Consider the following 13232-nt stretch of genomic DNA (forward strand, 5'->3'; position numbering starts at 1 on the left):
TTGTCAAATTAATTATTTTAATTTATTGGTATATATCGAAAATATTACAAATATGAGAAAAAAAAAGTATCCTATGTTCATCCCGGGACCCTCAAGTATCTCTATATGAGTATTTTATCATAATTAAATTAGCGGTTTGACCCTGATTGCGTAAAAGACAGACAGACAGACAGACAGACAGACAGACAGACAGACAGTGTACTTTACGTTGACACATTCAAAAGTAAATATTAAAACATATGATAATTTCAACAAAATTGAACAAAAATATAAATTGAAGGTACTTACAATAAGTAAGTAAAGTGTTAAGAAAATCAAGAAATAGCAGTTTATCCAAGAAAAGGTTGGCCATTGAAAAATGACCTAGGGACTGTAACAGAGCAGGTCCTTTCCTTTTCAAATCCCCAAAAGGGTTTATTGTGAACGATAACTGTCCTTGGCAATCCTAGCCGTGTTACAGGAGTGTAACAATGCAAGTACTTAAGTGAGCTGTCGATTGATATTGGCATGGTACGATGTTAAAGATGTTTCTAGCCTTCGACTTGATTTCTTAATATAAATTACACTAGCTTTTCAAATAAAAAAAATAGGAGTTCCGTATATATCCGTTCCGTATATTCCGTATATAATAAGGCCGTCGTAGCGCAGCGGCACAAGGGTATGACTGAAACGCGACGCTTGTGAGTTCGATCCCCATTCGGGGAAGTGAAACTATTTACGTTTATATTTCCATTTCTTCGCTTTGGTGTCGAGGTAAAAGCTTGGCGTTGAGTTCTGCCACTCAACACTAATTAGTTTATATTAATACCTATGAATTAACAAAACTAGTGAAATACTTTGATATTTCATAATAACTTGAAACTAGAAAAATCCCTTATTAAAACCAATGTTTCAGATAACACAATGTCTTCGGCGGTGAGTAAGGATTATTAGGCTTCGTGTGTATTTGTATTTACTTTGTTAATTAACATTGCTTATAACACTGTAGGCTTGCTTAGTTCCGAGAACTGTAAATTAGGGTTTCGAGTTTCTTTGGAACGTTATCTATTATTACGTTTAGATGATTTAGCGTTTTCAGGCTTTTAAGGTAATGCGCGCCAGGTGCCTTTAAGTGTTTACGTTTTTAAACGTGATAAACGTGATAGTTTCAAATAATATATAATTATATGTTTTATATATGTAAACAATGTATAATGAAAAAAATATTTTAAGCAATAATAAATGTACGAGACCAACACGTATTATACGCGCGAGAATTTTTTTTTTTTCAGTAGATTCTTTCTATCTGTATGGTATACGATTACGATATGGTATACGATTCACGTAACTCCATCAAAAATATGTAAGAATGATATGAAAAAAAAATGTTAAGAAAGTTTAAGCATCATCGCTCCAAGAACTTGGTACATAGTTTGATAAGTTTTAAATCCCCATAGGAAATGGGCTCATTCTCGCCGTTTCTGCAATTTTCAGTTAGGCATTTTTATTTTAATAACTTAACTTCTTGTGATAGAGATAGCTTTATGTGTTAACGTTAATTATTTTTCTTGTTAATATGATTTTTACATATTACACTTATATTATTTATAATATTAATAGTGGACCCGAACGCGGCTACGCCCGCCCCTATACGAATATTTATTAAATATATTTATGAAACTATTTTCAGTTTTCAATAGAAAGATGTGTTAAGCAAACTCATTTTGGGTGACGTTTTCTAACAATAAACTTTGCAAACCGTTGCTTAGCAACGTTCACATAGCGACGGCTGTTATTAATATGGCGGAATAAATTGCATGTTAAATTAATAAGTATTTTAATATATTGGTATATATCGTAAATATTACAAATATGAGAAAAAAAAGTATCCTATGTTCATCCCGAGACCCTCAAGTATCTCTATATGAGTATTTTATCACAATTAAATTAACGGTTTGGCCCTGATTGCGTAAAAGACAGACAGACAGACAGACAGACAGAGTTACTTTCGAATTTATAATATAGGTAAGGATTATCATATATTCAGCAAAATATCTTATATACAATTCAGAACACAAGATACAAGCTCGTACGAATGTGTGTACATCAGAAGACGTCGGAAATCTTACGGTAAACGGAGATGAATAAAACAAAACGAACACTTGACAGCTTATTTCACGTTATTCTCTTAGGATTTTTGATATATTACGAGATATTGCAATCACGATAGGAAATCAAATTTCACTTTTTAGCCAATGACAAAACTGGATGGCAAGATTAAAGAAATCCCTTTTTTTTATCATAATAAAATCCTTTAGCGCCTCTGCTCGAGTGGGGCTCGAGTAGGGCTCGTGTGGGGCTCGAGCGGGTTTATGTGAGACTGATGGACTGGCAGATGTAGGCCTTCTATAGTACCCACTAAAATATTACGGTGTTAAACCCCAACCGCGACTGGCTAAGCGGTTCTTCCGTTAACGCTCTCGGCTGTAATTATTATCCGTAATAATGGTATTTTTTATTATTTTTCTTACAAATGCAGGACTGTCGTCTCATTTAAAATATCTCCACAATTCTAACAACAAATGTTTTCAACGAACATAAACACATCAACTTGTAAAAAAATATATTTTAATATTAAAAGTAACATTCATTGATAAAATCCATAATTTTAAAACAATAATTAAAGGATGAGAATAAATTTTTGAACTTGCCCGAACAAGCTGTGGCAGTCTGATCGTTATTTATGAGACGGTTCACGTGAAAAATGTCCCTGGCTCAAGATAAGTCGAAACTTTAAATCTTGAAATCGATACACCTACAATGAGCCTGAGTTTAAGGCGATATAATTCAATGTTAAATTCTAAAACAGCTTTACTTGTGTTCTTCTTTTTGTTATAGAGCACTACCTATAACAGTGAAGATTGAAGTATAATTAGATAGACCCAATATATTCAACTGAAGAAAATAGATAAATAAATTAAAATCAATTAAATTAAATCAGCTTCCAGTATACCGCATACTGCAGAATAAGCAGAGGAAACCTGGTGTTAAGACACTCCGTTCCTCACTTTCCGCCGAAGTTTGGAGGCATTGTGTGTTGAGTGGCGGAACTAAACGCTGCACTTTCCTTCGACACCAGAGCGAAGAAATAAAACTATAAATTTAAATATTTCTTTTTTTATTAAAGAAATAAATATACCACACACTAACATATGTTCATGTGTAGTACACTTTTGTAAATATATATTGTACGCGTCAATAGGTTCTATAGTAACTATAATATTGCAAAAAAATATATAAAATACAATTTGTTCAGTTAAATTGGTTACATTAAAATTCTTGGTTGAATTATTACTGAACGTTCCCCTCTCAGATTTCGTATCCGAGAGCTTTTAATCAAGCAATAATTTTGATATCTTCGCCACAAATTTTGTAGAAGTTTTTTTAAGAATTAGAGATTTATAAGTTATTAGATTTTACTTCTCGTTTGCATAGCACAATAGAAATAAGTAAGATCTTAATAAAACTAACTAAAGACCTTCCACCACTTAAAACAACATGTTCCTTAGAAAAATAAGTTGAAACATTAGTAATAGTTCTTATAAAGTGCGAAATAAAACGTAGTGCATCTAGTATTGGCAACGTGCTAGCTTGTTCCGCATTTATATAACGCTCGTACGCTGGCATCTTACGAGCTTCAATTTATTGATTCAGCAGAAATTTTTATTACATTATTAAGAAATGAAATTTTAAATGAGTATCTTAGGCTATCACAAAAATATATATACTGTTAGAAATAATGACCATAGAGGTTATATAAGGACGATTCTAATTACTGGCTGGCACTTTTATGGGCTGTCAACGGCGACCGAAAGAAAAGGATCGCTAACGTGACTCTGCCCGATGAATTCTTTAGAACCAGATATTGTTATTAGACTGCTAAATAATTCCCTTTGGTTGTTTAATAATTATTTGAAGCCTTGTTTTAATTCATTACCTTTCCCACTTTATTTAATATTTCCAATAGTTTCTTACAATATATATATATATTTATAATGCTTCTAACATCGTACTTAATGGTTAAGTTTAAACTTATTATCGTATATAGATAGTGAAATATAAAGAAACTGTATTTCTCGCCCATAGTACATGTGTGCTATTTTTGGCAGTATATTAGTGCTGTCGTTATGAAATTAGTGAAACTTTTGCGTACTTCTATTATTTATATAAACTTAGCACATTTTTAAATAAAAAACAAGAAAATATTTTCTTAAAGACAAAAAAACGATTATTATTATCAATATTTTTATTGTATAAGATAATCATTTTATTTTATAAGACGAAGAGCACGTGCCCTATCCAACCAATCAGAGCGAGAGACGTAGCTTCCGCACAGCACACGCTTTCCACTGAAACCAGTCCTGCCGTGAAGAACTCTGAAGTTATCCATCACCATCACTGTGCCTTTAAATAAAAATAAAAGAATACAATAAACATATGCAGAAACCAGTCGTGGCACATGGCACAAGCGTGTGACTATATACGAGACAGGTTTTGGGTTCGATTCCCACTCAAGAAAATTAAATATTTAATATTTTTGGTTCTGCGTTGGTGTAGAAGTAAAAGCGCGGTGTTGAGTTCCGCAACTCAACACGCAATGGAACACGCAACACGAATTCGGCGGAAAGTGGGGAGTGAAGTGTGTGTGTTTTGTGTTTTTAAAACTAATACAGTAAAACATAAAATTTAATTATACATAAATAATATTTTATTACGTATATGTACGTATGTTGGTACGTATAACGTTGAACATATTTGATACATTCTTTTGACTGTACATTCGTCCTCTAACACACGCTTACCTGGTTTTAGTTTGAATTTCCATTGAAATTCTGGGTTTTCATAGTATCTTGACAAATTCCTCAAGGAACGATAGTATGCTCTACATTCTTCACTGTTTGAGAATGCCATTGCCGAGCGATCGTATATATTAAACCTATATAAATAATAATATATGTTATTTAAATAATTGAAAGATAGAGTATCTTTGTCTATTTTTTCTGTGCTTGCTCTTCTGTGCTATGAGAAAGAGGGAGCAAGACAAGAAAATAAGAATTACTTATAACTGCTGTTATTACCAAGTTATTAATATAAATATGAAATTTGATACTATCAAGGCGCAGTTAGAACGTTTCTATATGGTAGGTATTTAAATATTTATTTAAATTGATATATCCATTTCTTAGCTCTGGTGTCGAGGCTAAGCACGGAGTTGAGTTCCGCCACTCAGCACGAAATGCTTCAAGAATTCGGAGTGTTTTAGCACTAGGTTCACTCTGCCTTCCTTACTGTGTACGGGATACAGCGTGAAGCTGATTTGACTTTTGTATTAATATTGAATTCCTACTATAATTTATATAAATCCATACTTATTTAATGCAGATTAAATGGTATTACATAAAATATACCTTATTTGTATTAAATCATGCATCTTATCCAATCTTATAACAGGTGCTGAATATCTGAAGTGGTGATCATCTTCTAAATATTCAGCTTCTACGTTGAAGTTAGTTAAAAATTCATAGTCCTCTGGGTGCTCCTCCCTTAATTTCGTCGCTCCGAAAAATCCATCTACCAATATTGTATGGCCGCCCGATCCATTACTGTGTTCCAAGCAATGTAGTACTTGTAGTCTGTAATCAGTGATATTTTAAAAATATATTTTGTTATCTTTTTTATGTTTTTCACGTATTTCGGGGTATAGATAGATACTTAATGAAAATAATGAATTCCCCCAGATGGGAATCGAACCTACAATCATTGCATTTACACTCGTAAGCTGTTTTACTGCGATATGATGGTAGAAGCTATTATGATTGGATTTATAAAAAGAGACTAAGTCTAAGGAGTTTAAATTCTATTCGAAGTTATATTTATTTTTATAAGATTAGTGTCACCCAACCTCGTCAGTACGTGTATATAATAGCACTTTTCGTCATGGACCTTATGTCATTAGTTAGGTATTTTATTTAAAATAAAATCATATTTAAAAATGGACACTAAAAGCTTTTTATCATTATTTATAGTTGTTTTTTCTAAAAATAGAATTTGTGATATAATTATATTTACTGAACAAAAAAACCAACCTTAATAACGATTTCTTTGTAAAGATATTATGAGAAACTTTGTTTTATTTAAAAAATAAGCTTAGCAAGACTTAACCATAAATATATAAGTAAATAAGCTAGACGACAGTTTCTATTTACCAAAGATATTTTTCGACAGCAAAAGTACAACTTTAGTTTTAGCGGTTAATCAAACAACTGTGGTTTGAGAACAATATTATTTATTTTGCCTCAATAAAGAGGAGGAGATTTAATAACGAAGTCGCTTATTTTTCAAAGACCATCCGCAGTTCGTTTTATAAGAACGTCCTTTATTACCGAGACCTTTTCAGTAGTACAGAAATTGTTTGAAATTCTTAAATTTATTGTTAAAATACACAGCCATTATTCTGGCTTTTATCTTTTTAGATTTAATTATTGTTAATTGGTTGATAATATTTCGTTGGTTATAAACAAAGAATGTAATAATATTTCCCTAAAACGCTCTGGTAAACAACAATTGTTACTGTTTTTATACGTTTCAACGAAAATTTACAATGAAATCTATTTGTAAGTTATAGCTAAAATATTTAGTTACTTAAGATATTGTGGTAGTTTAGTGAGTGAGTGAGTTTTGTGCTTATTAAAAGTCCACTAGGACATCTTGATAGTATGTAGAGTTTCTATCGCGCATATGAGAATACGCTTCATAAATCAATAGAAAAGTAATAGCAATCTCTCAGCATTGTAAATTTTGAATAGGTATACAGACCGATAAAACACCTGTATTTTCTTTTTCGTGAATAAAGAAAATAACATTTGAATACAATATTTCACAGAAATCAAGTTAGTATAGATTTACTCTTACTTTTATCATGGTTTTATAAATAAATGATACACATACATGTTGTAAAGCTAATTAAATATAACTAAAAATAAATTGGTACAGTTGAAACAGAGGAATGTTGTAAAATTGGGTAGTTAATTAAGTTGGTAGTCTTAAATAAATATAAATCGTGAATTTAATGAAGAGAGAGCCAATAGTAATACAGTAAAGTAAAGTTAAAGTTTCTGTGCGCATACACCCAATACTGGTAAGTATTTATTATTAGGGACTATAGAGTTTGGGTGAAAAGAACATGCAAAAAATAGTACTTAACTTTAGTTAAATTATAAAGCTCTATTTTTTAATATTTTCTTCGCAATAATATTAGAAATGACGTTGTACCTTGCCAGGTTCTTAGCATGGTTATAACCTTTTGCCAGACACTTTTAAATTGTAATAAATTACAAGTGCTTACGAATCTAATATATTAATGTGTCAAAAATATTATTTGCTCCTAATATATTTGTAGGTGCTTATAGCTAGGGGGTGTCTGGCACTTTTAGGTTTTATAAAATAACGAAGATCTGGTTACTTTCGGCTCTTGAGTGATAACGACTACTTATGATGATGATGATACGAAAATACACCTCACCCTGCTGCCTCAGTGAAATAGGTGTTATCATTATGCGCAGCTAAAGGTAAGTTAGTGTACGCTGTGTCCGCGTGGTCCTGCACCGTGGTGAACTCCCACATCCCACCAAATATAGTATGTTGGACACCACCAAGAGCCTTGCATACAACTTCTGTTGCTTCCACTGATGCTTCTACCTATGTAAATTGTAAAAAAATATTAATGAAATATTTAACTTAATTTTATTTTGATTTTGGTAATATTGTTTAAAAAAAATAAAATAAAGACGAAAAATTTAAAAGACTTTCGTGCTATATGAATATAAAAATTTCTTTTAAAATTATAAAATAATTACATTTTCAACGAGGGCAACACCGTAATCAAGAAGGGACTGGAAGACCGCCTTAGCGCCGTCTACAGTGTTAAGAAATTTGTCCACTTCTATTTTAGTAATTCTATTATTAACTTCGTCGCCGCGCCACAACAACGGCCGTAGTCTTCGGCTTTCTTTCCAATATTGGTAATTGAATTCTAACAAAAATTCAACTTTGTAAACTGATTCATGCTTGTCACTCCCTAAAAACAAACAGAAAATAACAATATTATTATTATTAAATAAATAGTATTTTTCAGTATGATTTAAAACGCGCGGAGCGCGTAGCCAAGTATTTTTACAAACAAAACTGGCGAGCAGCACCGTGTGTTATTTTACACGAACCATTTGAAGCCACTTTTTACCTATTCGTAACTCAAAAACTATTCCACCTAAAGCTGTCATATTTGGCTCAAATATTTAGACCCCCTACCTGTGTACGTGCATTAAATTTCATAAACACAGCTCAAACAGTTATTTAGATAATGACGTCCAAAAATCGTAAATTTTTAGGGGGGTTACTGACCTATAGACCTTAATGTTAACCAAGTTCCAGATGATCTAGAATGGTGAAATTTAGCATCCGGTTAAGTAATTGGGTGTATGTCAAGGGAAAAATCCGAAACTAGTATTTTTTTAATATTTTCTTATAATTTTTCAATAAATAGATTCAATTAGGAACATTTACTTATAGCGCCTGTAATGAAAGCATAGCAATCAAAGTTCATGATAATTGATTTTTAGGCTTAGCGCCTGACAAAAAAATAAGAGCAATGCATTATTTATATATGTTGCTTTAATTTATGTCACGCGTTAGTAAATATTTTATTTGTTATGGAGACTAACTTCACTATTACTTACGTAAGCCATCTAAAACAACACAATGCTTTCAAGTATATTCTAAGATAAGATATGTCTCCATTTGTAGCTGAAAATGCCTCTAATTTATGTCCTGACAAAGCCTGCCATCATGTGGACTTCAAGGGCTTCACGTAAAAATATAAAAATATAATAAATGGTTTAACATCCTTCATTATTATTTATTATAATTTAAACATATGTTTTAGTACTTATTATACTAAGAGTATTTGCATAGTCGATTAACGTATTTGATATTAAATTATTATTACAATATTTAAGTACTAAGTCCTATATAAGATCCTATAAGGGTTCTGTTTTATTGCTTTCGAGGTACAGAACCCTAAAACAGAAAAAAATACACAAAAAAATAAATATAAAAAAAAAAAATTATATTGATAGAAATATATATAAAATTTAATAATAATATACTATCTGTAAGGTCAGTCGTGGCACAGGGGCACAAAGTGTGACTGTTAAACCGACTGGTAGTGAGTTCGATTCCCACTCGAGGAAATGAAATATTTATTTAAACTTATATTTCCATTTCTTCGCTCTGGTGTCGAGGCAAGGCGCGGCGGAGAGTTCCGCGACTCAACACGCAATGCCTCCATAATTCGATGGAAAGTGGGGTTACTGAGTGTATTAACACTAGGTTCTCTCTGTCTACTCTGCTGTGTGCGGGATACAGCGTGAAACTGATTTTATTTTTAATTTGATATATTGTCAGCCTACCAGCTATCTTAACAGAAGTAATTGTAAAGTAATTATTAACAGTAAAAATTTAAGTAATCTATATATATAAAAGGACTTGTCCTCACTGACTGAGGTAAGACGCACGCACAGCCGTAACCGCTGATGGTAGAAACGTTAAATTTGGACAAAAGTTTACTTTCGTAATCTGGACATCCACTAAGAAGGGATTTTGAAAAATTTTAACCCTAAAGGGGTGAAATAGGGGCTCAAAGTTTGTATGGAAAAAAAATTAAATCGGAACCGATTTTTATAAAATTTGAAATGTAGATTTTTAAAAGTATGTAATTGAACACGTGTTTCATCATTTTCTAGAATTCTCCCCCTAAGGGTGCAAATAAGGGGTTGAAAGTTTGTATAGGTTTTTTTTAAATCGTCTCCAATTTTTATAAAATTTGAAATTCAGACTCTTAAACGTATATAATTAAACACATGTTTCATGGTTTTCTAGAATTCACCCCCTAAGGGTGCAAATAAGGGGTTGAAAGTTTGTATGGGAAAAATTTTAAATCGCCACCGATTTTTATAAAATTTGATATTTAGACTCTTAAAAATATTTAATTGAACATATGTTTCATGGTTTTCTAGAATTCACCCCCTTAGGGTGCAAATAAGGGGTTGAAAGTTTGTATGGAAAAATCTTTAAATCGCCACCGATTTTTATAAAATTTGAAATTTAGACTCTTAAAATTAATTTACATCGATATAAATAAATGTATTCAAATTCTGTTCTATTCAGATTCTATTGTAAATTTATATGAAAACTGGCCAAGTCAGATATTACACATAAATAAAGTCTCCAAGTTGTAAGAAGAATGGACATTTTCAGTTGTTATAAAATATTTTATATTGTTAAAAATAAATTTCAGGACTGACCATTGAACTTGGCATACATTTACATCTCACTCCTTTTATCGCTGAAAGCATATGTTTTATTACTGAACTTGGCTTTCATTTTACATTTATGTTTTTGACGGGATTTAAGCTTTCAGTTCAAGATATTATATATCACACACACATATATATGTTTTAAGCTAAATCAATCACAAGATCATCGTAGCACGGTGGAAAAGTATTTGAATGCGAGCTCTATGAATTATTTAGGGCAAAATACGAAGAACGGAGTGTCTTGACACCAGGTATTATAAAATAATACTTTAGCAGTGGATCAAATCGGATAAATAAACTGCCTCGCCGTCTATAGAAATATCTTTGAGAGATTACTTAAGTAATTATAAACTGATACTTACAAATGATTTTGATTTTCTTGCTGTCGTTTTCAACACTGCTAATGCTGGCCTCTGGAATATCTATTAAATGGTGTGCCCGTTGGAAAGTATTGGAATGGAAACATGTGGAACATCTGTATATATGGATACATAATTATGTTTTAATGGAACATATATTCATATACTTACGTATATAAAATTAAGATATTAATTATTTTTGTAGTAGAGGCCGTTGTGGCGCAGCGGCACAAGGGTGTGACTGTAACGCGATGGTTGTGGGTTCGATCCCCACTCGAGGAAGTGAAATATTTATTTACGTTTATATTTCCATTGCTTCGCTCTGGTGTCGAGGCAAAGCGCGGCGTTGAGTTCTGCCACTCAACACTCAATGCCTCCAGAATTCGGCAGAAAGTGGGGAACGGAGTGTCTTAACATCGGGTTCCCTCTGCCTACCCTGCTGTGTCCGGGATACAGCGTGAAGCTGATTTTTTATTATTATTATTATTATTTTTGTTATCAGTATATGTTGACTTAGTTATATTTTTTCCTGTATATTTTATACTCTAATCCTACGAATTTTACCTGCAATGATCTCTCAGCCAAACATCTTCGAATATTATTGATCCACTGATGTTAAATTTTACAGCTAAGGCTTTGTCTTTTATCTCCACTGACTCTATGGCTGCAAAAATAATAAAAATTGTACTTAATTATTATAGAATTCATCAAAAATATAGAGAGTACTAATATGTTTTTATAATATATTTTTTTAATATTTTTTTATTATCGTAGTTTCTAATACCTATAAGAATACATGTATAAAGTTCCATGAAAATCAGTTAAGTAGTTTTGGTGTGAAAGCCTAAAAACTTATATACACTTTTATAATATCAGTATATTTATTATTTAAAATTATAGAAAAGTTTAATTTTACATCGACAAAGATGTCTATATGTAAAGTCGATATAAACACCAAATACGTATCTCAAAGTTTTGCAGTAATCTAAATTCAATGTAGGTACAAACCAATGAAACGTTGTAAATTAGAGTTTTCAATTGAAATATATACACTTTATAATGCTCCTCACGTACAATTTGGTAGTGTTTTGAAACAAGTCGACGACTTAGAGTGAATTAGAGACAATTGTTCTACTGAAAATGTTTCTAAACGCTATCGAAGGTAGGTAAATGTATTAAAAAATAAAAGATTTTTGGCTGTGGTTATAATTTTTTTTCACTTCCAGTCCGAATTCGAGACATAACGGAACCCAGCGCCGTATTTTGTCTATCTGAGCGGGGAAAAGTACATAATTATGCTCCGAATGGGATCGGACCCAATCACGATGACTCGATAATATTATATCATATGGGCAGTTATTAACGAAATAATTTTAAGAGACTTTTTAATTTCATATATCTTAGAATCTATATATATAAAAGGACTTGTCCTCACTGACTGAGGTAAGACGCACGCACAGCCCTAACCGTTAATGTTAGAAACGTGAAATTTGGATAGATGTTTACTTTCGTTATCTGGACATCCACTAAGAAGGGATTTTGAAAAATTTTAACCGTAAAGGGGAGAAATAGGGGTTGAAAGTTTGTATGGAAAAAAATTTAAATCGGCACCGATTTTTATAAAAATTGAAATTCAGACTCTTAAACGTATTTAATTGAATACGTGTTTCATCGTTTTCTAGAACTCCTCCTCTAAGGGTGCATATAAGGGGTTGAAAGTTTATATGGAAACATCTTTAAAACGCCAGCGATTATTATAAAATTTGAAAGTTAGACTCATAAAAATATTTAATTGAAAATGTGTTTCATGGTTTTCTAGAATTCACCCCCTAAGGGTGCAAATAAGGGGTTGAAAGTTTGTATGGAAAAATCTTTAAATCCCAACCGACTCTTTTAGACTCTTAAAAATACATTAATTGAACACATGTTTCGTGGTTTATTAGAATTCACCCCTAAATACGCAAGCGAAGCTGCGTGCGTCCGCTAGTATAATATATGTATTAATTATTAAATTATTAATAATACTAAGCAATAAAAAAATAATTTATCTCACCTGCCATAGTTTACAATTATTTATTAATATTGTTTTATAACTGTTTTATTGTAACACATCTACTTTGTTTAATCATATAAAATGAACTGATTCTGGCAATATTTATTGCTCTTATCTGGTTCGACCGGTCAAATATCGAGGATGTTATTATTTCTGTGTGAATATATTATACAGATTGACGTAACTAGGCGGACTTTGGAATTTTTGGCACTGTTGCCTCTGCCTATCCTGCTCTATGCGGGAAACAGCGTGAAGCTGTGTAGGTATAATATTAATAGATTTTTTTAATCTTTTAAATAGGGGTATCTAATAATTTCATATAACAAAATAAATGCAGGAAATACAGTTCGAAAACTAATTCTGGTTCCCTGACGTCTCTAGAATAAACTTTCGGTGAATAATGCTCCG

The 13232-nt window shown here is 31.7% G+C and overlaps 1 protein-coding gene across 1 annotated transcript; it reads right to left on the reverse strand.

Moving 5' to 3' along the window:
• Positions 1 to 4267: 4267 nt before the first annotated feature.
• Positions 4268 to 12921, reverse strand: Tmlh (Trimethyllysine hydroxylase). Its single transcript, XM_085200670.1, has 8 exons — positions 12825 to 12921; positions 11336 to 11435; positions 10775 to 10887; positions 7896 to 8116; positions 7562 to 7737; positions 5448 to 5672; positions 4842 to 4975; positions 4268 to 4443 (listed from the first exon to the last, which is right to left on the reverse strand). The coding sequence occupies exons 1-8, from the start codon at positions 12829 to 12831 to the stop codon at positions 4307 to 4309; spliced, it is 1113 nt and encodes a 370-aa protein (XP_085056796.1). The 5' UTR covers positions 12832 to 12921; the 3' UTR covers positions 4268 to 4306.
• Positions 12922 to 13232: the final 311 nt, after the last annotated feature.

This window comes from Heliconius melpomene, chromosome 17 (assembly GCF_056956725.1).
Source record: "Heliconius melpomene rosina isolate 202511_hmr_F chromosome 17, ASM5695672v1, whole genome shotgun sequence".
Lineage (NCBI taxonomy): Eukaryota > Metazoa > Arthropoda > Insecta > Lepidoptera > Nymphalidae > Heliconius > Heliconius melpomene.